The sequence below is a fragment of the Geotrypetes seraphini genome, chromosome 1, assembly GCF_902459505.1.
Source record: "Geotrypetes seraphini chromosome 1, aGeoSer1.1, whole genome shotgun sequence".
Classification (NCBI taxonomy): domain Eukaryota; kingdom Metazoa; phylum Chordata; class Amphibia; order Gymnophiona; family Dermophiidae; genus Geotrypetes; species Geotrypetes seraphini.
The window spans coordinates 155619029-155646703 of NC_047084.1; the positions used below are offsets into that span (position 1 = coordinate 155619029).

Below are 27675 nucleotides of genomic sequence, written 5' to 3' on the forward strand. Positions count from 1 at the left end.
AAAAAGCTAATTTGTGGCAAACTGTTTTACCCCTTGCGTTAGAAAATATATACAAAAATGTTAATTTTTGCATTATAATGTTCTTTTGCCAAAAATCAGAGGGTTATACTGAAAAATTAAGGTCGGTTTTGAATTCAGCGACCCCCAAATCACTGTAGAACACCCATTACAATTCATGCTCCAAAACCTCTCTTGCACCGTGTAATTGAAAGCAATATGTACTGTAAATACGATGTAATATAACATAATTATCTGAAAGCAGCAGCAGAGGTTGGCTGGATTGTTGGAAAAGGTACGGTAGAAGGATTCAAACAGGGATTGGACGGATTCCTGAGGGATAGGGGGATCGTGGGATACTGAGAGAGGTGCTGGGATGTAACACAGGTATAGAAAGCTAACCAGGTAATAAGTATAGAAATCCAACCAGGTCGTGCATGTGCAAGACCGGAGGGTTAGGACTTCGATGGGAAGATAGGACTCAATGGGAAACCAAGGTGGCAAGGGGGCCCCTTCTGGTGACTCAGACAGGCCGTGACCTGTTCGGGCCGCCGCGGGAGCGGACTGCTGGGCGGGATGGACCTATGGTCTGACCCGGCGGAGGCACTGCTTATGTTCTTATGTTGGGGGCCTTAGCCAGCATGGTATACTGGGAATCCACTGATACTGTCTGGAGTGGATAGATTGGGATTCGGTGGAAACCTTGTTATCTTTGCCATGTGAATGGAGTAACAAGGGACACGTGGGAACAGGGCCTGCTATTTGTGAATCCTCAAATGAGACAGCTTTTTTTTTGTGTGTGTGCTTTTGTTTTTGTTGTTTTTTTTTTCCTTTAGGCAGACGGCCAGGTGGAGCAGACTCGCCAGCATTTTTATGAGCTGTCCCTGGAATACGTCTGTAAGCTGCAGGAAATCCAGGAGCGGAAGAAGTTTGAGTTTGTGGAACCTGTAAGTTCAGTTCAACGAAGGGAAAAAGATGAATATTTAGAGCAATTGTACCACGGAAGACATCAAACACTGTGGCAAAGAGCTTCAGAGACTAATTTCTTACAGAGGCACTGCAATACACAACTACTTTCTTTTCTATTGTCCCCAACCCACTGATTTTATGTAGGGATGGTATTGCATCCAGTAGAAGATACAGGTGTGGAGGGGCATAATTGAAAGGAACATCTAAGTCTGTTTTTGTCCAAGTCGCAAGACGTCCAAAGTAAAAAAAAAAAACAGCTTAGGACACATTTTCGAAAAATACGTACAAATAGTTTTTCATTTTGAAAATCGTCCAAGTATATGTCCTGCCGATCTGATCGTCCAAGAATCCACAACCTCAGGGTTTGAACCCACAACCTCTAATCACTGCGCCGCACTCTCCTATATGCCAAAATTCCACCTAAATGCTATTCTGTGAAGGTGCACGCATCTCGCAGGTAGGCATACTCGCTGGCCAGATCTAGGCAGCGCCCACACTGGAATTTAGGAATGCACATTGAACGCCAGCTCTGTGGCTGGCGTGTTTGCACCTAACTTATAGGTATGTCTTTTTGCTGTTCAGACTAGAATTTTAGAAAAGTTTCTTTCTAGAATATGCTTCTACCAGGTGCCCAGTTAAGGAATTACTCCCAGAGTACTATTGGGACATGTCCTGATGCCTTCTGTCTTGTGTTCCAGATGTTGGCGTTCTTTCAAGGGATTTTCACATTCTACCACCAGGGCTATGAGCTCGCGAAGGACTTCAGTCACTACAAAACGGAGCTGCAGGTCAACATTCAGAATGTGAGTATTTTGGAAAGGGCTTTCTAAATAGTCTCCCTGTTGGGCGGGGAAGGAGTGGGGATGATATGAAACTGAAGAGTAATATGGGTATACATTTTGTTTTCCACAGAAAGGATGGTGGGTGCATGCAATATCTTTTCAGCGCAATTAACGGGGACAAAATTAATATCTGGACTTGGGCGGAATGGAACTGCAGCAAGGTTTCAAAGAGAAATTGGATAAATTCTTGAAAGAAAAAGTTATTGAAGGATATAGATAGGGAAGATATAGGATAAAGAAAGGGTACAGTTAGAAGGATATAGATAAGGAAGAATAAAAGGGATTGAAGGATATAAAGGATCACTTACAGGTCATGGACCTGATGGGCCGCCGCGGGAGCAGACTGCTGGCCGCAATGGACCTCTGGTCTGACCCAGCGGAGGCAAATTCTTATTTAAGGGGAGCTCTAAGATTCTGTAGGGCAATACTTATCATAGAAAAATGAAGGCAGATAAAGACCATATGGCCTGTTCAGTCTTGCCTGTCCATGCTTTCTGCTATCCCTTCCTCCCCACCCCCCTAGAGATCCTGTGCACTCGTCCCAAACTTTCTTGAATTTGGATGCAATCTTCTTTACCACCTCCATGAAGAAGTATTTTCTCAGATACCTTTACCATGTGCCTCCTAATACCAGAGCTTCCTTTCTATTGAAAGAGAATTTTCTCCTGTGTATTTATGCCACAGGGGTATTTAAACATCTCCATCATATCTCCTGTCTCCTACCTTTCTTCTACTTAGCTAGTTGGGCTTTTAAGATTACTGCAATGACTATGCTTGAAAGAGATTTGCATCAAATTTGTCTCATGTATATTCATTGTGGTAATCTTTAAAATCCAACTAGCTAGTAGGTGTACTTCCTGAAGATGGTTAAGCAGGTGATGATAGGGCAGAGGTGTAACCACGAGTGGGCCTGAGCCTGCCCAGCCGCGGTATAATAATAGCAGTTTATATACCGCGGGACCGTGAAGTTTTATGCGGTTTACAATGATTAAAAGATGTTACAAATTGAGTGGAATTAACAAAGCTAAAAGCTAGAGATTAACAGCTCTAGGGATCAGTTATTGTGGAGTAAGATTGTACGGGTCAGTTGCCTAAATACTTCAGGAACAGATATGTTTTTAGGCGTTTCCTAAATTCCCCATAAGTAGTAGGCGTAAACAATTGTTCTAGATCTTTACCCCATAATGCTGCCTGATGTGAGTAAAGGTGTTGATAATATCTTAAGTTTACATCCTCTAACTGGAGGGGAGACAAAGTTCAAGTGTGAGATTCTCTTATGTCTGTTGGCTGAGAAAGAGAAAAGGTCAGTTATATATTTAGGGGCTAGACCGAATAGTACCTTAAAAAAAACAACAACAACCAAACTTAAACTTCACACGTGCCTCCATCGGCAGCCAATGCAGCAGTTGGTAGTAAGGTGTCACATGATCGAACTTCTTCAGCCCGAAAATCAGTTTGACCGCTGCATTTTGCACCAGTTGTAATCGTCGCATATTCTTTTGGGAAATTGCCAAATAGGCGATATTACAGTAGTTGAGTTGACCCAGTACGAGGGATTGTACCTCTAATGGACCAAAGCTTCCAGAGAGTGAAAAAAACCCTTTCTGATTAAGGAGTCCACCTGGTCTTGCATGGTTAGGCTCCGGTCCAGTGTTACCCTTGACAGCACCAGTTGGTAGGCTTCCATGTTCCTGTATCTCCTTCTCCCTTCCTTAACAATAATCTCTCTCTCTCTCTCGAAAGAGTCACTGCCAGCATTTTCTACCCACTGTCTGCAGCTGACCCAGAGCACCTCCTCTGCTGTGCCCTGTCCCCCTCCGATGCAGTATCCTGTTTCTGCCTGGGTAGATCATGACAGAGGAGAGGTTTCTGAGTCAGTGGCGGACATGTGGGAATCACTGCTGCTGCTTGTGTGACCCTTCCAAGAGAGAGATGCTTCTTAAAATAGACAGGGGAAGATCCATAGAAGTGCTGGCCAATGGGAGAGAGGGACAGGGAGAGAGTTCTGGTTGCTTTAGGAGGAATTCCTCAGCTGACAGAAATTGAGTATTCTCATTTGTTAAAGCATTTATATTTTGAGGCGGAGGTAAAGTGGGTTAGAGAAAATTTTATGCCCCCCACCCACTTTGGGTTTAGGTCCATCCAAAATTGGTTATGTCACCGTATTAGGGAGGGAATGTGGTCTCGTGGTTATAGCCCTGTAGTTGTTTGTACATGCATTCATGGTTTGCTATCATCATGGATCTATGGTGCAAAGAGACACACTGGGGTCATGTGTGCTTCCTCTTTTGGATCTGATGCTGCAGTGCTGCACATTTGCTCCCTGACATCTCTAAGCTTGTTTTGCCCATCTTTGAGTTCATTTACAAATGTATAGAACTGTTTATATAAGTGAACACTGCCATCTGCTGCTTGAGGAGTAAAACTGCAGCAGGGATTTTACTGTAAATGGAAGGATGCATTAAACCCTGACAGGTCCTGAAAGCTGAAATCGAGAATATTGCATATTTTCACTTGAGCAATTTACCTTAAAGCAACAATTGATATTAAATAGAGAATGACACGGGGACAAATTTTTCCCCATCCCCGCGGGAACTCATTTTCCTGTCATGTCCCAGTGAGTTCTTTTCCTATCCCTGCCCCATTCCTGCAAGCTCCATCTTCATCTACACAAGCCTCAAACATTTTAAAATCATAAGTGTTTGAGGCTAGTGTGGTTAAGGCAGAGCTTACAGGAATGGGACAGGGACAGTGGCAAAACTCGCAGGGACGGGACAGGGAAATTGAGTTTCTGCGGGGACGGAGAAAAATGTATCCTTGCGCAGGGGTGTTAAACTCAATCACATAAGGGGCTGAAATCTGAAACATAGGCTAAGTTGCGGGCTGAATTTTTTTTATTAAGATACTTGGGTCCTTTTATTAAGACACGCTAAATGCGCACCTTAATAAAAGGACCCCTTAGTCTTATAGGGTTACAACCTCTCCAACCTAGTGGGCTCAAAATCTTTTTTTTTTTTTTTATGTACTTGGGACAATAGAGGTTAAGTGACTTGCCCAGGCTCACAAGGAATTCAGTGGGAATTAATCCCACTTCCCCTGATTCTGAGGCCACAGCAGTAACCACTAGGCTACTCTTCCCATACAGATGGAACTGCAGGAGATAACAAATATTGGGCTGTGTGGACAGAAGATAAGTGTGACATCACAGGCAGCACAACAAACCCCCCTCACTTTTCTTAGTCCAATGTTCCCCACGAGCCACACCTTATTAGTATTTCAGGATATCTATCATGAATACAAATGGGAAATATTTCATTCAGTGTTGGGAGTGCATGCAACTCTTTCTTTGCTTTTTTTTTTCATAAGAATTTATTTTTTATCAAATGATAACACAAAGGAAAGACATTACAATGTACAAAGAACAAATAAATAACAATTAAATATACTCCATTATAATACTACTAACCCTTATAAATGAAGGTGAGCAAATGAATCAGAAGCAGTAGAATGCTGTAGTCGTGCTGACTGCGGCGAGAGCACAGTCGCTGCCCCGGCACCTACAGTAAAGTACGTCTCGTCGGAGCAGAGCATGGCGCAACGCATCCTGCATGAACCCACAGCTGATGCGGCGCTTGTACTTGATTGGTTAAAAAAATGTCTGCCGGCGGGCCATCTTGAATGCAAATTTGTAATTTTATGACACCCCGCGGGCAAATCGAGGTTCCACTGTACTTTGATTTGTAACAACAGTTGTGTTTAAGTAAAAGGCACATTCAGTACCCACTGTTGTCAGGTTATTGCAGACTGATCTTCATATTGTTGCCGTGAGATACAAGAAAATATTTCTGATGCTGCGCTGAGTTGAAGAAGTCTCTTTCCTTCTGGAGGGGGACAGAGGGACTCCATAGAATAATGAAAGTCACCTCCCCTGCATACACCCCTTATTTCAATGTGAAAAGGATGAACATTTTTATATGCGGCTGTTGATGACACATGGGGGAAGAGGATGTCAAGGGCATTAAAGCCTTGAATATGCAGCGTCTTCTGATTCGTAGCCAGTGTTCCGCATGGAGAGTCGGTGTTGGTGGGGTCGTAGTAGTTGAGCCCACATAAGAAACGGATCACTGAGTTTTGGACCCGCTGGAGGCGTTTGAGTCCCTTTGTGTTGATGCCATTAAATAGGGAGTTGCAGTAGTCCAGTCTAGAGAGTACGTAGGCATAGATGAGTTGAGCTAGGCCAGGTTTAGAGAGGTATGGTTTGATCCTACGTTGTTGATGTGGAGACCGTGTTTCCCTGAAAATAAGACCTACCTTGAAAATAAACCCTAGCCTGATTTTCGGAGTAGGTCTTAATATAAGCCCTACCCCAACAATGAGCCATAAGAACATAAGCAGTGCCTCCGCCGGGTCAGACCATAGGTCCATCCTGCCCAGCAGTCCGCTCCCGCGGCGGCCCAAACAGGTCACGACCTGTCTGAATCACCAGAAGGCGCTCCCTTGTCACCTTGGTTTCTCATTGAAGTCCTATCTTCCCATCGAAGTCCTAACCCTCCGGTCGTGCACATGCACGACCTGGTTGGGTTTCTATACTTATTACCTGGTTAGCTTTCTATACTTGTGTTACATCCCAGCTTCTCCCTCAGTATCCCACGATCCCTTTATCCCTCAGGAATCCATCCAATCCCTGTTTGAATCCCTGTACCGTACTCTGCCTGATCACTTCCTCCGGTAGCACATTCCAAGTGTCCACGACCCTTTGGGTGAAAAAAAACTTCCTTGCATTTGTTTTGAACCTATCTCCCTTCAGTTTCTCCGAATGCCCTAGTTATATTGACCCCGAAAGCCTAACCCAAATGTCCCTGGATTCGGCGACAACAGCCCTTCCCCCCCCATCGCACAGCCGAACCCCTGCTGACCCTCCCATCTTTCCATCTCTCCTTCCCGATCCCCTGCCGCAGAGACTGACATACCTCCCTCCTTTAACAGCAGCATCGGCAGCACTCTAAACAGGCTGCTTCGCGGTCCTCTCCTGCCAGGTCCTACCCTCTGCTGCATCACTGATGATGTCATCAGCGACATGGCACAGGGAAGGCCCCAGTAGGAGAAGGCCGTGAAGCAGTCTATTTAAAGTGCCGCTGGCGCTGCTGTTAGAAGGGAGGTATGTCGGTCTCTGTGGTGGGAGGGTCGGTGGGGCTCAGATGGGAGGGAGAGATGGAAAGATGGGAGGTTCAATGGGGGGTTGGGAGGGAGGCATAGAAGCTGTGCAAGGGTTCTGCTGCATTAGGGATGGGAGGGAGGGATAGAAAGATGCTGTGCAAGGGTTCCGTACAGGGGGGTGGGAGGGATAGAAAGATGCTGCAGAGGGAAGGCACAAGGGGATGGGTGAGAGGGGGAGATGCTGTATATGTGGGGGAGAGAAAGGAAAGAGGAAGAATTAGGGTGAAGGAGAGGAAGGGAGAGCTGATCATTGTATATGAAAAAAAATAAGACCTACCCCGAAAATAAGCCCTAGTGTGTTTTTTTGACCCAAAATTAATATGACACTTGTCTTATTTTCGGGGAAACATGGTAATAACAGGAAGTGGTGACCACCTGTGAGATGTGGGTGGAGAGGGGCAGGTGACTATTCAGAGTAGCACTTCTCTTTTTTCTGTACAGCAGATTTTGTGGTACTGTTTGCCATTTCTTTTGTCATACCTATACCGGAATGGCTATAGTAAGAGACTGTATTAAGCATTTTGATGTCCGAAGAGCAGCAACTATATGGAAACCTTATATTGGATCAGGTGTAGAAGAACCATCTGCCCTGCTGTACTGTTTAGATTTGATTTTTATTATTTATTAACGTATGTTTATTAGCAGTGAAAGATACACCATCCAACAGGGCGTAGCAACAAACAACAATAGAGCGACAGTTGTCCATGACAAGTGAAAATACAGTAGCAGCGACAAAGCTTCCCAAACAAGTCCCCCCACACAGAAACAGTATATAAACAAAGTAGAATGAGGCTTCGAGGGCATCGGAAACCAAAGCGATGTAGGACAACAGTAATAGGTAAAGTCGCCCAGCAGGGACGGCGATCTCACACTTTTTTATATATTATGCAAAGACCCATGAAAACCACAAATAACACGCAACACCACTCACGTACCGCACCATCCATACCACTCACACAGAACACTCATTCCCCCAATCCCCTCCCTCCCTCCCTCCCACCCTCCCCCCATCCCTGGGGCACCAAAGCACGATAGAAGGAAAAGGTAATGAAGTTTATCGGGAGTGTTGCAGGAAGAACACAAAATAAAAACTAAACAGGCGCCAGTCCCCCGTCCGGTTCATGTTCTTGTGATGGCACCAGGTCCCTCATTCTCTCCCACAGGCCAACGTAATGCTGCTTAAGCGCACTCGGGGACCTAGCATACAATCGAATTTCAAACTGAGCCACTTCCCGAAGTCTACTCCTCCAGTGGGGTAACGGAGGCGGATCCACCGACATCCAATAAGTCAAAATCAGTTTTTTCACTACGAGGATAACATTATAAAAGAATCTACATTGGGGGATATTGAAACCTTGATCCCGGAGGGAGGTCTGCAGACCCAGGAGAAGAAACCCATAATCCCATTCAACAGTGCGTTGCACAGCGCGCTCCAGCAGGGCAAGGGCCTCCTGCCAGATACTCAACTGGGGGCATTCCAGGAAAGAGTGAAGGTACGTACCTACTCGGTTCTTACATTTAACACAAAAAGCACTATCCCAGAGCCCCATACGGGCCCCTCGCTGTGCAGTGAAATAGGCCCGGTGGAGAATTTTATATTGGAGTTCTTGAAAGTCAGCGGACTTAGTGTAGGAATATAAAGTGCTGAAACAAGCTAAAAATTGAGGTTCGGAAATATCCTGTCCCAAGTCTCGTTCCCAGGAGGAACGCGCAGGGGTGAGCACCGATAGGGGAAGAGACGATTTAAGGACTCGGTACCAATGAGCAAGGGAGTTAGCTATGGGTGGGGTAGCCGAGAAAAGAGTATCCAGAGACCCCTTAACCCAGACCCCATCACCTCCTCTGCGTTCAACATCCCAGTAGTGACGCACCTGAAAGTAAGAAAATAAATAGCTAGAGGGAAGGCCCCACGTGTCCCGGGTGTGCTGGAAGGATGGGAATCCAGCGGGGGATATATCAAGTAAGTCCTCCATCGTCTCGCAGCCCCGAACCGCCCATTGCTGAAATACTGAGTTACCCCAACCGGCTGAAACCTGGAGTTGCCTACCAGACATACAAAAGGAGACACCTCCGTCAACAGCTGTTGTCTGCGCCGCCACCAGCGCCATGCCATTCTAAACGGTCTTAAAAAATGAAAGCAAGCTAGATATCGCCTCCCAGGATCATCTTGACGGTGTAATGTATTCATAAAGTGAAAAGGAGAGCTCCAGTTCGCTAGCCAACCCCGGGGAGAGTAACGATAGCACCCTGTATAACCCTCATGGATCCAGCGAATGAGAGATGCTACATTATAAAGCCGAATATCCGGGACATTAAGTCCCCCCAGGCCTTTGTCCAAGGTAAGTTTGGACATTGCTATCCGGTGTGCTCGGGACCTCCAAATGAAACGGGAAATAATAGATTTAAAGGCAAGTTCATCCCGCCTACTGAGCCAAAGGGGCATAGTCTGCAAAGGGTACAGAAGTTTCAGAACCAAAACCATCTTTACTAGAGCTACCCGTCCCAAGATACCTAATGGTAACTCCTGCCAGGCTTGGCACAACTTTCCGATAGCTTCGAGTTGTCACCGAATATTGGCATTGTAAAGAGTAGGCAGGTCGGTACTAAGGTATATTCCCAAATAGCGCATTGGTTTAGTCATGGGAGCAATGGGCAACACCGCATGCCAATGCTGCGCCGGACCCCCTGACAGGAGCAGGAGTTCCGACTTGCTACAGTTGATTTGTAATCCAGACAAGGTTCCAAAGGCTCGAATCACCGCCAAGGCTCTGGGCAGGTGCAGGGGAACCTGGTCCATATAAAGTAGGATGTCATCAGCAAATAAGCTGATTTTGCATTCCTGCCCCTTCACCACAATGCCCCGTAGGGTCTCGTCCTGTCGGACCTTAGCTGCAAGAGGCTCGATAGCCAAAAGAAAAAGAAGGGGGGAAAGAGGGCAGCCCTGTCTCGTACCTCTCTGCAGACCAAAATCCCCAGTCAGGCCCCCGTTAATCAGTAAGCGCGCCCTGGGGTTATGATATAGGGCCGTCACCCAGGCCAGAAACCCACCCTGAAAACCACCCCTGCGTAGGACCCAAAATAGGTAATCCCAGGAGATGCTGTCGAACGCTTTTTCCATATCCAGTCCTGTCACCGCCTCTTGGCCGCCCCTACCCACCCTGTCGTGGATCGCGCCCAAGACCTTCAGCAAATTCATAGAGGCGTAGCGGCCTGGCACAAACCCAACCTGGTCAGGGTGAATAAGATCAGGGAGAAATCGGTTCAAACGCCACGCCAAAGTTGCGGCCAGAAGTTTAATGTCCTGATCTAGGAGGGAAATGGGACGAAACGACCCCACCAGGTCCGGGTCCTTGCCCGGCTTCGGAAGCAGAACAATGTGAGCCATATTATCCGGAAAGGTGCCTCCCGTCTCCACTACCGCATTATACATTGCACTCAGAGGTTGCGCCACCAAGTCCTCAAGGATCCGATAATATTCAGGTCCAAACCCATCCGGACCTGGCGCTTTCGCCAGTTTGAGCGACCGGATGGAGACGCGGAGTTCAGCCTCAGATATAGGTAGGCTCAACGATGCAGCCTGGTCCTCCTCCAGGGATGGTAGGGATAGGCCCCGGAAGAATTCCGCGAGAGCCGTCTCATCCAACAGGCGTTTACCATACAGGTTCTCATAGTACCTGACAAACTGTGCTGCAATTTGGCTCTCCCCCTCATGTCGAGTACCCGTAGCGTCGCGGATTGCAGTGATGAGTTGGCGTTTTTTGTACGGGCGCACTAGGTTTGCCAAAAGTTTCCCCGTCTTGCCCCCCCACCTATGCATATTATCCCATTGGAACGCGAGAGTCCGTTCCGCCCGCTGATGAAGTAAAGTCTCAATGCGTTCTCGAATTTTCTTATAGTCCAGTCTATCGGAGTCCGACAGAGAGGAGATATGGGCCCTGCGGAACTGGTGTAGCTGGCGCGTAAGCATTAGGAGCTCTGCTCCCCAAGCCCGGTGCTTGGCAGCCGTATATGCGATCACGTGCCCCCTCAGGACTGCCTTGGAGGCGTACCAATAAGTCACCGGCCCTATCTCAGGAGTATCATTAGTGGCCTGGTAATCCACCCATCGCGCCCGCAGGTAAGTCCGAAACTCCTGATCATGGTACAAATGCAGCGCCATTTTCCAGGAAGAAGCCTTGCTGCCCGCTGCGAGGGTTAGAGTGAGATCCACGGTGGCATGGTCAGAAACCGTGGATTCCACAATCTCTGATTTGGTAGCCCTGGAGAACAGCCGCTGGTCAAGTAAGATGTAATCCAGTCTGGCGTACACTTTGTGGACATGAGAATAAAAGGTAAAGTCCGAATCGTACGGGTGTAGTGCCCTCCAGACATCCACCAGGCCTAAGTGTCGTGCCAGAAATCCCACCCCTTTGTTATCATGGTCCCTCAAGCTGCTCCTAGGAGGTTTGAAATCCACCCCTGGGTCTGCAGTGATGTTCATATCTCCCCCCAAGATCACCTGGCAATCTGGGTAAGCCGATACCATGGAAAGAACTGTGGAGAAAAATTTATGACAGTAAGAGTTCGGGGCATACAAGTTACAGAGCAGCAGCTTTAGACCCCAAATCTCCCCCAGGATAATAACATATCTCCCCTCACGGTCCGTTAATTGTTTATGCAGGACAAAGGGCAACCGCTTGTGTAGCAGAATTGCCACCCCCCTCTGTCGGCCCCCAGAAGTGGAGGAGTAAACATCCCCGACCCAATTTCTCCGCAATTTGGAATGTTCAATCTGAGTTAGGTGGGTCTCCTGCAGAAAAGCCACATCCGCTTTCAAATTACGTAAGCTCGTGAGTATGCGAGATCTTTTAATTAGGGACCTGATGCCATCAACATTAAAGGTGACAACCCTTAAATCAGCCATAGCGTGAAGAGAAAAGCAATATACTTCGCCAACACCCAGAGGGAAACATCCCTCCGAGAGCAGAGAGATTCATCCATTCTCCAGCCATACAGGAATTGCACACGTACAAAAGTAATAGATAGGAGCGGGCGAAGCCTCCCAGCTAAGCTTCGCCGCCCTCTGGGTCCCAGTGCCCCAGAGCCCAGCAAACCATACCCCCACGCAACCCCCCCCACACACATTCCTGACTCAGACACCAACCTCCACTCACACCCCACCCCACATCCCCCCAACATCCCAGCTCCCCCCTCTCCACCCCCCCATGCTGAACCCTCCCAGCCAGCATACATACCCATATGTACCCCCCAGCCTATCCGGAGACCTCCCCCCACCCCCAGTAAACTCCCCTTCTGCATCCCGTAGGACCGCACACCCCAAAAGTAAAGCAGAGTAAAGTCAGATTTGCAAGGCTTTTAAGCACCAGCAAAGTATATCAGTAAGAGATCCTGAGTAGGTGTTGAACAAGGTCTATAGGTACAGCCATGGAAAATCCACCACTGATTCCGTCGTATAAGATCCACCAGTTGGGGCACGGTGCTGAGGTGGTATAAGAATCCCAGCTGACACTGGAAACAAAGGCCCAGTACAGTCCTCCCCAGCGAGTCCTCCGGGGCAATTTTGAAGCAGGAATAAGGTGGGTCCACCTCTGTAACCGGGTCTGTTATCCCCAAGCCTTGTATGTAAAAGTAAGTAGAAAAGAAAAGTGGCAGCCCTCCGTCCAGGCTGCAAGTGCTCCCAACTCAGTCTGACCGGAAACGTGGAAAGTAGATGAGAAAGGCACCCTCGCCCATTACATCAAGCAGGCAGCTTGGCTAAAAAAGCCTTGGCTTCCTCTGCGGTGGTTATGTTAAGGGTTTTGCCTTCATGCCATATCCGGATCTTTGCTGGGTAAACCAGGGCGAACTTAATTCCCTTATTGTGGAGGTCCGTGCAGAAGGGCGCCATGGTCTTGCGCTGGGCCGCCACCCGCACAGAGTAGTCATTGAAAAGGAGAATCCGAGAGCCGTTGTAATCCAGGGCCCCCGCCCTGCGAAATGCCCAAAGAATCATCTCCTTTTCCCTCCAGCAGGCGTATCGGGCTATAGCGGTTCTCGCTCTCCCCCCCTCCGCAGGCTTGGCTCCGATGCAGTGAGCTCTTTCACAGGCGAAGCCCACGGTGCCTCCTGCCAGTTCCAGGCGCTCAGGTAGCCACTTACCAAAGACGGCATACAGATCCTGATCGCTCACCGTCTCCGGGAGCCCGACCATCCGCAAGTTGTTTCTGCGGCTTCTGTTCTCCTGGTCCTCCAGAGAGGCCAGCAATTCCCGGGAGGTTTTTTTCAGTTCGGCCACCTGAGCGGTCAGGCCCACACACGTGTCTTCCTGGTCGGACACTCGCTGTTCCACTTCGGTGAGCCGTCGGCTATGGGAATCAAATTTCTCATGCATCTCCTCCACAGCCGACTGGATCTTATTAAGCCTGTCCGCCAGTGCCGCGGAGACTGACCGCGTGATGTCAGCGATCCAGTCTCCAGCGGGTATGGTAAAGTTAGCCGGTTCCGCCGCCATCTTGGAGGGGGTGAGAGAGGGCCTGTCCCGGGTGCCTTTCGCCGCTTTTACTGGCATACCCCGCCTCGTTGTACCCGCTGGACAAGTTCGCCGTAGAGCAGGGGCGTTCACCGATTGAAGAAATCGTGCAGTCCCCGTCCAGGTGCAGTAGAAGCTGATTTCAGCGCGGGTTATATGTCCGTGGGGCAGGAGCTCTCCGATCGCACGTCTGCTCAGACAGGCTGCATCACTTGACCCCCCTGATTTTTATTATTAACTAGCCGATCACTCGGTGTTGCCCGGATATTCCAATCCCCAATATCCCAATCTCATCAGCAAGAATGGCCCTCTCTGTGTCTCAGCCCTCTCTATGTCTTAGCGAGCCTAAAAACTGGATTAGACACTTACCTTTCATATCCTGTAGTAGGGCCTCAAGCTGTTGTACTATCTCTGAAGCTCTAGATGTAGCAGCTCTCTTTTTCATATCCTGTAGTCAGGCCTTGTGATGCTGGACTGTCTTTGAAGATCTAGATGTAGCTTTGATTACATTACGTTTCCTTGGAGGCATTGTTACAGCAATCACAGCACAGTGTGACATCATTCCCAAGCTTCACACAATTAGTCAAAGCAATATCTGTCTCTTTCGATGATTCTTTACATGTCACTCCCTTTCCCCCCCCCCCCCCCCACAGTGTTTGTTCCTAGAGTAAGTGATATGTATACCAAGTTTGGTTGAAATCTGTCCATGCGTTCCGGAGTTATGCTGGAACATATATACATACAAATGGGATACCTATGTGGGATCCCTACGAGGTCATGCCAAGGGATAGGGTCACTAAGACTTGAATGAGCGGGTCAGTAGAGTGACAGTATAATTACAATTATACTTCAGGGGGTCAGTAGACTTAAGAGGGTGGGTAAATAGTGTGGGCAGACTTGATGGGCTATAGCCCTTTTCTGCCGTCATCTTTCTATGTTTCTATCTGATATATATAGGGTTTTTTTATCATTGTTTTTTTCATTCTAGACCAGGAATCGTTTTGAAGGGACAAGATCAGAAGTGGAAGAACTCATGAATAAAATCCGCCTGGCTCCCCAGCAGCATAAGCGAGCCAGCCTATTTACCATGGAGGGTTACCTCTTTATCCAGGAGAAACGTAAGATATAACCAATTTTAGCTTTCAGTTCCTGCAGGATAACAAGATTTCCTCAAGGGTGTGCATTTGTGGCTTGTGTTTGGTTTGAGCAGCTAAAAATGTATGCTTGCAGAAATCACTTGCGTGCCTGTAAACCTACAAATCGGAAGCATATAGTTGATTTGCACGTTCAATAAAAACTTCTTGCATGCGTATAATAATGTGTAACGAAACAGAAAAAGACTCGCCTGAAAATTTGCAAACCTAGTTTAAAAACAGACAAATCTGACTTTAGGAGTGTGCATGGTCAGAAAATATTTTGTTGTTGGTAATGCGTAATGGCTCTTAGTACTAGGAGGAAAATTTTAGCTGACAATGGGCTCCTTTTACGAAACGGTGCTGGAGGTTTTTAGTGCGAGCCAGCGAGGTAAATGCTCTGACGTTCGTAGAATTTCCGTGAGCATCGGAGCATGTAACTCGCCAGCCCATGCGAAAAACCTCTGGCGCCGTTTAGTAAAACCCAGTGAATGTTAGTCAAAAAAAACAACAACCCTGAAGTCATTAAAATCAATTTATTACTTTCCGATTTGGGTCTTTATACATGGAGCTTAAATTTGTAGAGCTTCAACCTGCTTTTCTCTGACTACGTTGAATTAATGGACTTCTTGACTGAAACCCTGCAGACATCCCACAGAGACATATAAAAGTGTGAACAAATAAATAGGAGACTCGGGCAATGTCCGGCTCAATATTCAAAAAGCACTGGTGTTCAGTAGCGTCTTTTAGAATTCACCGCTGGCCAATAGGTATACTTTGGATGGGCAAATCGATGCTGAGAGCAGGCCGATATTTGTCCAGAAAGTGGCCATTTTCAGCTGCTATTTGGCTAATTTATCCATTTAGTAAAGTAGTAGAAGTAGCAGCCCTAACATGGAATGGAGAAGCTATCGACCGCTATTTGAGATTGTATATTTGGTTCCCAAACAGGTAGGGCCACTGAATATTTGGCTTACAGAGAAACAAATAATTCACGATGTTACCTTGGGACATTGAACACATACAATATACATTGTTTTTATAGGCAATAAAGGTGGCTGTTTTTGATATAGCTTTCAATCCTTAACCCTACAACTCTGCCCTCCAACCCAGCCCGCTGATTAACTGTTCCCCTTAACTGTATCCATGGCATCCTGTTTGTCTGTCTCGCCTGTATAGATTGTAAGCTCTTTCGAGCAGGGGCTGTTTTCTTACTCTTTGTGACTGTACAGCGCTATATGCGTCTGGTAGCACTATAAAAATAATTAATAGTAGCAGTAACATAGTCTAAAAAATTACAAAGATGGAGTGCACAAAAGATATTAGACTAATAAAGTGTCCTAGAATCAGGTCTAGTGTACTTGAATTCAGTTTGCATGGCACTCGGGTTTGGAAAGGCGAGTAATTAAGTCTCTGATCCGAACCAGATTGAAAAAGAAAGCAGCAGAGGCATGAAACAGGTGCATGGATAGTGACAGTTCTGATTACTGGTCCTTAAAAAGTTGCATTATTTGTTACTGGGCTCTTAGTGGGTACAAATGTTGTAGAGAAAAACATCTGGAAACCAGTCTGGAGACAGAAGATTTGGCTTGCTTTCAGAATGAGGGGCCTTTGCTAAGGATAATTTCCTTGCTCTCTAATCTAAATCTTAAATTTATATACCGAATCATCTCTTAAAATTAAGAGCTCGATTCGGTTTACATAGATCACAAAAGCGAATCCATTAAACACTCATTGGAGTTATTACCTAAAAAGCGATGGAGCAATGTCGTTTTTAAGGTTTTATGAACATTTTCAGCTGCTCCTGTCACGCAGTGCACGCTGAAAGAGGGGTCGGTTTTCCAAAACTGTCAGTCCCACTTTTATTGGCTTTTTACCCTGAAAAGTGGGAGCAAAGGAGTTACCTGGTGGTTAGTGCAGTGTCCCAAGAACCTACAATACAAAATAAGTACCTGTATGTAATATGTAAACCACTTTGATTGTAACCACAGAAAGGCGGTATATGACATGCTATCCCTATCCCCCGACCCACTTTTGAAAATTGCCCTCCACTTGGCATTTTTAGCAAACAATAGTCATAAATACCGTATATACTCTAATATAAACCGAGATTTTGGGGCCAAAAAATGGCTCAAAAGTGGGGGTCTCAGTTTATATTTGGATTCATCTTGAATCCCGGTGGTCCAGTGCTGCGGTGAGCCAAGACAGGAGCGGATCCCTCCCTTTCCTGAGGTGAGGTGTTGGGTCTTGTCCTGGCTGTCAGCCGGCTGTAGAATCATTGCGTGCCTCTTCCCTCCCTCCCTCCCTCACTTCCTGATATAGAATCAATGTGTGCACCCTCACTCCTTTCCTGCTGTAGAATCGATGCCCACTCGCTTCCTCCCTCCCTGCTGTAGAATTAGTGCGCATCCCCTCCCTCCCTTCTATAGAATTAGTGCGCATCCTGTCCCTCCCACGTGGCTGTAAAATCACCATGGGCCACCCTCCTTCCCTTCCTCAGAGAAGCAGCATAGGACTCCCCTGGGCCCACCTTAATCACTGGTGGCCCAGTGGGGTGAGTCGGGGAAAGAGTGATTCTCTTAACTGCCCATGCAGTCTTACTGAAAAAATGGCTGCCATGAGTTCCCACGGCGATTCGTAAGATTGCGTCAAATGTACAGCTGGGTGGCACTTGATTATAAACCCTCGGTTTATATTCGAGTTAACGTTTTTCCCCTAAAGGGGGGGGGGGGACTTGTTAGTTTATATTCGGATCAGTTTATTTTCGAGTATATGTTTTATATTTACTGTATATATTTGAAAATAAACTGATCCGAATATAAACCAACAAGCCCCCCCCTTGAAAGATTACGCTGTACATACATTTCTCCAAAGCAAAATTATGAATGTTTTACTTTGGAAAATTATCTTAAGAAAAGTGCTCATAAACGTTTATGCCCATGCATACATTTTCTGAATGAAAATCCAACCGTACCCTGAGAGCTCCTATAAAATTACATGTGTTGTGAGCATATTTACATATAAGAACCCATGTCTTAGGTCAATAAAGCACCGTTTTACCTACAAAAGTTACTGCCTGAACTACTTGCTTTTTCCTATCCTGTCTGATTTATTGACTACATAACCTATTGATAGAAAATTTCACCCGCTGTGCAAAATGTAAATTAATTTGTTTCTGTCTTTTTTTGTTGTTCTTGTTTAAGGGCCTGCCCCATTCGGTTCCAGTTGGGTAAAACATTATTGCATGTATAGGAAAGAAACAAAGAAATTCACCATGGTACCATTTGAACACAGGTCAGGCGGAAAACTAGTGAGTATCTTTCATTCTATGCCATATACTTTTGATTATGCATCAGGTAGGAGGGGGGTGGGACTTGTGATATAGATGTAAAATCATATCCTCTGTTATTTCATGCTATTCTTATATAGGGGATCCCTTAGCTAAACTGGTTAAAAATGCTTACTGTGAGACATGTTCTGGCATCTTCGCACAGTGCGTGAAAAAAAATATATAATTTTTCTGCAAGGGGCGTGTCTAGGGGGCATTGCTGTGTGCTAATTGATTCGTTTGGCGATCTTTACAACCGCTTACAAAATAGGAGGTGTGGTAGAGTCTCGCATGCTAACCATTTTAATGGTCACACGCTAATGGTGAAATTAGCTTGTGGATATTAATTTGGTAAATGGGGAAATCTGAATATTAAATTTTGAAGCACAATATCATTGGAGCAAGATTACCTTTCTGAATGTCTGTATAAAAACTGAGGGGGATCATTTTGCCATGACGGTATTTTCAAATACATTGGATAGGAACTCCTCGTCATTCTCTAGTACGCATCCTTACCTGTTGAGAGCTAATATTCCACGTGCACAGTTTTTACGATACAGGAGAATATGTGACTCGGTGAAGTCTAAGGTAAATTTGCAGAATGAGGATATCCGTCTTCTGTTGTCTTGAGAGCATTTTTTTTTTTTGTAATTTATATTTTATTAAATTTCAAAATTATGTTCCAAGCTTAACATCTTGTACAGAAAGCATAAGGGTTTGGAGGAGGATGGGCAGGGGAGGGCTTCAATGGTTGGGAGGGTGTAGATGGGCTGGAGTAAGTCTTAACAGAGATTTCGGCAGTTGGAACCCAAGCACAGTACCGGGAAAAGCTTTGGATTCTCGCCCAGAAATAGCTAAGAAGAAAAAAAAAAAAAATTTAAATTGAATCAGGTTGGGCAGACTGGATGGACCATTCGGGTCTTTATCTGCCGTCATCTACTATGTTACTATGTTACTATGTTACATAATCTAAGACATAACAAATTAAACAAAATTCATCAAATAAGAAATAATACATTCCTTAATTACACTCAAGTCCTCATAAGTGATCCAAGAAGTAGAAAAAAGAGTAATTACTGAAGTATAATACAGTGGAACCTTGGTTTGCGAGTAACCCGGTTTGCAAGTGTTTTGCAAGACGAGCATAACGAGTGTTAACTCGCTACACGAGCACTCACTATTGTGGCCCAGAGGTGGATACCTGCCTGTGGGTGCTGCATCCCTTGCAGCATGGTGGTTTCCTTTCCCCGGGGTCCCCGTGCGGCTCTCCTCCCTCTTCGGCCGATGCCTCTGCCGTCCACCAGCGCCTCCCAGTTTCCGATTCAAGCTGGCCATCCTCCAGACGCATGTGCAGGACCTCTGAACTCCCCATGTGCTTGTACGTGGTGCGCGTGTTGTTGGAGCGGCGCCGGCTCGACGGGGGAGTTCAGAGGTCCTGCACATGCGTCTGGAGGATGGCGGCCGGCTTGAATCGGAGAATCTCGGAGAGAGCAGGAACTAAGAATTTCGGAGAGAGCAGGAACTAAGGCCTTGAGCATGCGCAGATGCTCAAGGCCCAGCAAAAAGGACGAAAGATCTTTGGGCACTGGCACTGGCATGTCCTGTGCTTTGGTGCCGGTGCTGGATGCCAGATGGGGGGTAAGTGATGTGTTCAGGTGGGTGATGGGTACGGGGAGGATGTCGGATCGCGGGAGGAATGGCGGATCACGCGGGGGGAGTGGGGGCCCTTCATGAGCAGGGGGGGGGGGAAGCAATGCCGGTTCTTGGGGGGGTAGAGCATTGCCACTGGCCTCGGGAGGGTGGGGGTGGGAATGAATCAAGCGAGTTTCCCTTACTTTCTATGGGTAAACTCGCTTTGATATATGAGTAATTTGGTTTACGAGCATGCTTCTGGAACAAATTATGCTCGTAAACCAAGGTACCACTGTATATATGCTGAGAGGTGAGAGGCTGATAAGCACAGATGGAGAGAAGTGACCTTGGGGTGATTGTGTCGGAGGATCTAAAGGCAGCTAAACAGTGTGATAAGGCAGTGGCTGTAGCCAGAAGAATGGAAGGCTGTATAGAAAGAGGAATAACCAGCAGAAGAAGGGAGGTGTTGATGCCCCTATATATAAGTGAGGCCACACTTGGAGTATTGTGTTCAGTTTGGAGGCCGTTTCTGGTGAAGGATATAAAAAGACTTGAAACGGTCCAGAAGAAGATGACAAAAATGATAAGGAGTTTGAAAAGAAAGAAGTAGGAGAAGAAACTGGAAGACCTAAATATACTCAGGAGGAGAGGAGGGACAGGGGAGATATGATACAGACGTATTTAAGTATTTAATACTTTCAAGTATTTAAAGGTATTTAATATAGAAACAAATCTTTCCCAGAGAAAACAAAATAGTAAAACTAGAGGGTATAATTTGAGGTTGCAGGGAGGAAGACTTAGGAGCAATGTTAGAAAATTCTTCTTCATGGAGAGGGTGGTAGATGCCTGGAATGCCCTCCCAAGGGAAGTGGTGGAGAGGAATTCAAAAAAGCATGGGATAAACATAGAAGATCTCTAATTAAAAAACGAAGAATGTAAATTAAAGAGCCAAGGCTGGTACTGGACAGACTTACACGGTCTGTGCCCCATATGTGGCGATATGGTGTAGGATGGGCTGGGGAGGGCATCAATGGAAACTCCATTAACTTGGAACATGAGGATGTTATTGGCCAGACTTTATGGTAGATATCCTGCAAACAGGATGGTTGGATAGGCTGGAGTGAGTTTGGATGGCAACTTCAGCATTTAGAACCTAGGACAATACCAGGTGGACTTTACAGTCTATGACCCAGAAATATCAAAGAAGAGACAAGTTAATTGAATCATGTATTTTTAATGGATATAACTAATGGGCAGACTGGATGGACCATTCAGGTCTTTATTTGCCGTCATTTACTATGTTACTATGGATCTAATTTAGCTGGTGGCAGTTAGCACTTAAAAAATGCTGACTCCTGCTGGCTGGATCGTGACCAGTTTGGAGTTACGTGGGCAACATGGAGATTCTCCATCTCATATTAACTGAGACGCTTACTCACTTCATTAGCTCTCTTGAAACTGGACTGATACCTAGAGCAAGAGTCTCCAAAGTCCCTCCTTGAGGGCCAAATCCAGTCAGGTTTTCGGGATTTCCCCAATGAATATTCATTGAAAGCACATAGATCTCATGCATATTCATTGGGGAAATCCCGAAAACCTGACTGGATTCGGCCCTCGAGGAGGGACTTTGGAGACTCCTGACCTAGAGGGAACATTTGATGGTAAGCTGTAAAGTGAGGAATGTATTTTAAAAAATGTAAATATGCAACTTGTGACTTATCTGTTCAAAATGCATATATCATTGCAAATGCACAATGGCATTTGGTGAAAAGTTTGGAAACATGCAATTATCCTATACCGTTACCATAAGCCTTTAGTTCTGGGGATGGGGCCTCATTAAAACCTGGGTAGCATGCAGTCTCATTTTATTTCAGTAGAAGCCCCTCCCTTCCTTAACTTTTATGTAATGATAGTGATTGGCCAAAAAAAAAAAAGGACTGGAAACATCGATGTGACTGAAATACTGTTGGAGCTAATATTTTGCATTCTGTCCAGAAACAGTTGTGAGTTGTCTTTTTTTAAGTATGTAAAAATCTTTATTTTTTTGTGATAGGGTGACGGAGAGTACTTCACACTTAAAAACTGTATTAAGAGGAGTGCTGATACAATAGACCGACGCTTCTGCTTTGACGTAGAAGCATCAGATAGGTAGGTTGTGTGATTCTTAACTGTTTTTAAATTTGCACAATATGTCCTTTGACTTTGTCCTATCTTCATGACCTTGTGGCAAGACCGTAATGAGCTGGAATCATATCGAGTGTGACACACCCCCTAGTGGCCCACCCACTGCGCTACAGGCCAAGTAATGGAGACAATGGATGTGGAGTTCTTCAGTGCTCTTGCCTCCATTGCACCCTGTGTGGCTGCATCACTTGCACAGCCCTCGGTATGGCCCTGCTTTGTGATGCCCATTGACAGACAGTTTGAGGGAGCAGTCGAAGGTGATTTTATTTCTGAGCTTTTTACTTGTTGCCCTACAAAAAGAGGCCAGCTGAATTTCAGTTTGGTTTTCGGTACTGAAACCAGCACGAAATCCATGTTTGGATTTATTTTGATTTCAGCCATAAATGATTGCGCATTTTTGGCTGGAACTGAAACTGTATGCTCGGGATCGTACCTATTCGTTCCTGCCCGCGCTGGTTCCAGTTTTACAATGGCTGCAAGGACCTCCAGTGGCAGTCTTTCAAGACTGTTGAAGTCCCGGAAGTCTTTCTGTCCTGGAGTAGGGGGTAGCCCTTGTGCAGGAGCGAGTAGGAATGCTCCTGTGCCCACTAACCACCAATAGCAAGGTAGGCCTAGCAGGGGGTTGCTGCCAGGGGGGTGGTTCAGGAAGGGGGTACCACTGAACCGGGAAGGGGGGCTCTTTTGGTCAAGTGGGGACTGTTTGGGGGGTGGGGGCAGTTTCATTTTTGGCTTCAGTTTCAAACAGTTTTGGTCACAGATTTGGCTTTGGCAGAAAATGAACCTACTAGTAACAGACAATACTTTGCACCGATTCAGACTGGTTAGAGTTTGCCTGTATAGCTGGATGTGCCAAAATATTAGCCGTGCCTGCTGAAAGATCCAGCCTCGGAGCCTTTATGTCCTCTTCAAGTTGCAAAGCTTGGAAATGTTCCTCACGACTATTGAGGAGAGAAATATGGAGAGAAGATGGGGGATGGAGGAGTATATGGAGTAAATTGTGTAACTTAGACACACAGACTGTGCTATCAGTAAAAAAAAACCCACAGGCGGTTATCTTTTCTGTATCTGTTTTCTAGACCTGGCATAGTTATCACCATGCAGGCCCTGTCGGAGGAAGACCGGAAACTATGGCTGCAAGCCTTGGATGGAATAGATGCTGTACGTATATGACATACAAATGCGATTGATTGTGTTTTAATATTTAATATCAGTTTGACTAACTATATTCTTATTTTTTATACTGTTCATTTTGACCTGCCCTTGATTGTATCAAAATAACTGGTAGCCTAGAGCAGTGGCTCTCAAACTGTGTGCCAAGGCACAGTGGTGTGCCCTGAAGATATTCCAGGTGTGCCTCAAGAGATTCCAGAATTTTACTTTATTTTTAAAAATTCCCTTCATAAGTATACTAGAATAGTTGGCATGTCGTCGCATACACAAGAGTCTGTCAGTGTTATGAACATCTGTGTGTGAAAGGATACAGGCAGATAGACAAGGGCAACCCGGTCGACATTATATATCTGGATTTTCAGAAGGCATTCAACAAGGTTCCCCATGAACGACTACTTTGGAAAATTGCGAGCCATGGAACCGAGGGTGAAATACTCACGTGGATTAAAAACTGGCTGGAGCATAGTAAACAGAGAGTGGGAGTAAATGTACAATACTCGGACTGGAAGAACGTCACCAGTGGGGTGCCAAATGGCTCAGTGCTTGGACCCTTGCTTTTCAACATTTTTATAAACGATCTGGACATTGGTACAACGAGTGAGGTGATTAAATTTGCGGACGATACTAAGTTATTCAGAGTAGTGAAGACACAGGGAGATTGCGAAGATCTGCAACGTGACATGATCAAGCTTGGGAAATGGGCATCGACATGGCAAATGAGGTTCAATGTGGATAAGTGTAAAGTGATGCATGTCGGTAACAAAAATCTTATGCACGAATACAGGATGTCCGGGGCGGTACTTGGAGAGATCTCCCAGGAAAAAGACTTGGGAGTTCTGATTGACAAGTCGATGAAACCGTCCGCGTAATGCGCGATGGTGGCGAAAAGGGCGGACAGAATGCTAGGAATGATTAAGAAGGGGATCATCAACAGATCAGAGAAAGTTATCATGCCGCTGTACCTGGCCATGGTGTGCCCTCACCTGGAGTACTGCGTCCAGCACTGGTCGCCGTACATGAAGAAGGACATGGTACTACTCGAAAGGGTCCAGAGGAGAGCAACTAAAATGGTTAAGGGGCTAGAGGAGTTACCGTACAGTGAGAGATTAGAGAAACTGGGCCTCTTCTCCCTCGAGCAGAGGAGATTGAGAGGGGACATGATCGAACATTCAAGATAATGAAGGGAATAGACTTAGTAGATAAAGACAGGTTGTTCACCCTCTTCAAGGTAGAGAGAACGAGAGGGCACTCTAAAGTTAAAAAGGGATAGATTCTGTACAAACGTAAGGAAGTTCTTCTTCACCCAGAGAGTAGTAGAAAACTGGAACACTCTTCCAAAGTCTGTTATAGGGGAAAACACCCTCCAGGGATTCAAGACAAAGTTGGACAAGTTCCTGCTAAACTGGAACATACGCAGATGAGGCTGGACTCATTTGGAGCACTGGTCTTTGACCTAGGGGCCACCGCATGAGCAGACTGCTGGACACGATGGACCATTGGTCTGACCCAGCAGCGGCAATTCTTATGTTCTTAACCCTTTCAGGACCATAAGGATCGTAGGCCAATTTTTGTGGTTTTGACGACATTTTTATGGTAAAAAGGGCTTGCAGATGCCAAAAAATTGATTTGTTTTGTGAAATATCATTATTTTTATTTAAAAAATCACACTTCTGGCTTATGGACAGTGTGGCAAGTGAATCTTCTCGTCAATCTGGCAACGACGCTAATGAATGAATGTCGGAACCAGTTTGTTTACATAAAGGCAGTATCATATGGAATCCGTACATATCAAATTTAGAACTGTAGACTATCCCAATCAAAATTTATAGGATTTTAAAGTTATGGGACAAATATGTCCCTTGGTCCTGAAAGGGTTAACCAACCAGATAAGCATCATTCTTTGACGTGATTGGTCCTTGGAAACTAATGGCAATTAATTTGATTTTTATTTTTTATGCAGTAGTAAACTTAGCAATTAAAGATTTGTTACCATTTGAATCTTTTTCTCTTTGCGAACTTGGTTTTTCAGCTCTGTCAAATTAAATCGAAAAAAGAGAACGACTTTAGCTGGTGGATGATGAAATGCGTGTTTCCTTGTCAACTATTAAGCTGCATTTTGAGTTAATTTGCCCTCAAAAAACAAGCACATCCATCGCATTGATTAGCAAGTCTATCTACTTTAGTTACACCATTGTTACACTTACCCATACATAGCTTAAAGAACTTTAAATAAAGAACTCTTAAATTTTAATTTTTTGTTGATTTTGCAATTTAACAATTTCAATTATAATGTGCCACAAAAAACATTTGCTCCATTTAGTATGCCAGGGCTAAAAAAAAGTTTGAGAGACACTGGCCTAGAGCAGGGGTGTCAAAGTCCCTCCTCGAGGGCCGCGATCGAGTCGGGTTTTCAGGATTTCCCCAATGAATATGCATGAGATCTATTTGCATGCACTGCTTTCATTGTATGCTAATAGATCTCATGCATATTCATTGGGGAAATCCTGAAACCCCGACTGGATTGCGGCCCTTGAGGAGGGACTTTGACACCCCTGGTCTAGAGGATCAATATTATGAGGTCAATTTTTTAATATAGGCAACAGTTACAGTTAGTTTCTTTGATATACTGCAGTTTTTAGCAAAAAAGGCAAACCAAAGCGGTTTACAAAAATAAAAACAATGGGTTAAAAGTAATATTAAAATGAACAGGTTAAAAAGACCAAAATAATAGACAGACAAAAACAAATGGGTTTGCAGGGAAGGGATAAGTTACAATGGGGTCCTTTTATTAAGGTACGTTAACCGATTTAGCGCATGCTTAATGCTTAAATGCCCATAGGATATAATGCATGCGTTAGCATTTAGTGCACGCTTAATCGGTTAGCACACCTTAATAAAAGGACCCCAATAGTTATTAGGAAGTAAAAGAACAAAAGAGCATATAAATGTTTAAAATAATGGTATTTCCATACTGGGCGAGGGTATATCTGTGTTCTGTGTGTATGAAAAAGACATGGTTTTCTGTTAGCATTGCCTGTGCAAGATCGATCTGTATTAATCTGGCTTGTTTAGTTTTACAATAACAATTGATTCAACTTTAAATTAAAAAGCTGCGTCATTGAAAGTAAATCGAATCAGTTTGAAAAATCGATTCACTAGGCCAAATTGAATCGAAAATTTTTTCCCCTGAATCGGGCAGCTCTTCTACAGGGTATGAACTTGTGACCTAGGGAGTTTGAAAAAGCTCATGCAGCTGGGTCTCCATGGAAGCCACAGACTTCATGCAGACAGGCAGGCACCTCTGAAACTGCCAAGGTCTCAGTACAAGGGTTCCAGCAGTTTCCAGAAGCCTAAGCAAATCCATAGAGAAGGCAAGCCAGCCTCAATCTTCTTGAAAGGTGGTCTGAGTTTTGTGTACAAATGCTAGGTAGGTCAGAGAAAAATAACAGAAATGTTCATGAAAAGTTTTTTTGTGTAAGCACTTTAATAATAATTATTTATTTTCTTGTATACCGCCCTACCAGTATTTCTGAGCGGTTTATAGCAAGAGAAACTAAAGAAATACAATTCAATAAGATACATATTTCTATCATTAATATATTGTTAAAAATTAACATTCGTATTTATCAAATAGATAAGTTTTCAATAGTTTCCTAAATTTTAAAATAAGATCGAGATTGAACAATCAAAGGGCATATCCAAGAGTTCATCTTCCCTGCCTGAAATGCAAATGTCCTGTCCCAAAAAGTTTTATAACGACAAGCCTTTGGCGCAGGGAAGATGAACATACCGGAATTTCTTGTGTGTTTATTTGACTTAAATAATTTCAGATGAGAAACCAGATAAAAAGGTAATAAGCCCAAAAGTGCTTTAAAACAGATGCACCCAAATTTTAAAATTACTCTGGCTTCGAATGGAAGCCAATGAAATCTGATATAAAAGGGATTTCCATGGTCAAATGGTTCTGAGTAAACACATTCCCCTCCCCCCCCCGGCCACAAATTGGACCATCTGCTTCCATAACTTCGTAACCAAGAATAAATCTGATAATCCTTCTGGGCCTTCTTTTTCATTCTTACACAAGAGGTTTCCGTGCACCAGCGATTAGCCCTGTTTCGTCTTCCATATCGGAATTTGTTATTTGGATATCTACTCCACCTCACCAGCGTATTACCCTATGACCTGTAGTGATAGTACAAAGGCTTTGTTTGCCGAAACACCGCCCGTGTCGGGTCTGTTAGTTTTTAATACGGTTGATGTGGACATTTTGTAACCATTGATTGAAGAAATAAAGGAAAGTCAAGAACATTGTTTTGTTGTTGGATTAATCCCTCTGGGCCACTACGTTGCATTATGCTTTGTGTTACTGCCATCTTAGCATCAACCACACCTGATTTATTTTTATGTTTTCATGGTTGTTTTACCACTGTGTGCTTAGGTCTCTGTCTCCTTTCACAGAGGAAACGTTTTGATACATTCCCCTTTCCTATCTCGGGTCAGTCCGTGCGGGAAAGGGACAGAGGGATGGTGGGATCACGTAGAATTCCAGAAAAAGGCACTTGTACAAGGACCCTGTAGAGCAAAACCAAAAATGGCTATCTTATGTACAGGAGAATTTGGAGCAGACAAATATCAAAACTGAAACAACAAAAATGTTGGTTCTGTAGATTCTGTAAGAATAGGGTTACTATATGG

The 27675-nt window shown here is 45.1% G+C and overlaps 1 protein-coding gene across 4 annotated transcripts in view; it reads left to right on the forward strand.

Moving 5' to 3' along the window:
- The window catches only part of ARHGAP10 (Rho GTPase activating protein 10), a 520437-nt gene that overhangs the window by 187845 nt on the left and 304917 nt on the right, over positions 1-27675 (forward strand). For all 4 annotated transcript variants that reach the window (XR_004539086.1, XM_033940409.1, XM_033940432.1 and 1 more), the window contains 6 exons: positions 834-944; positions 1665-1769; positions 14522-14651; positions 17870-17976; positions 21680-21774; positions 22887-22968. Coding sequence is in view for 3 of the 4 variants with exons in the window: in XM_033940409.1 (XP_033796300.1) it covers positions 834-944; positions 1665-1769; positions 14522-14651; positions 17870-17976; positions 21680-21774; positions 22887-22968 (630 nt within the window). In the remaining variant the exon portion in view is untranslated. The remainder of the gene's footprint in view (positions 1-833; positions 945-1664; positions 1770-14521; positions 14652-17869; positions 17977-21679; positions 21775-22886; positions 22969-27675) is intronic.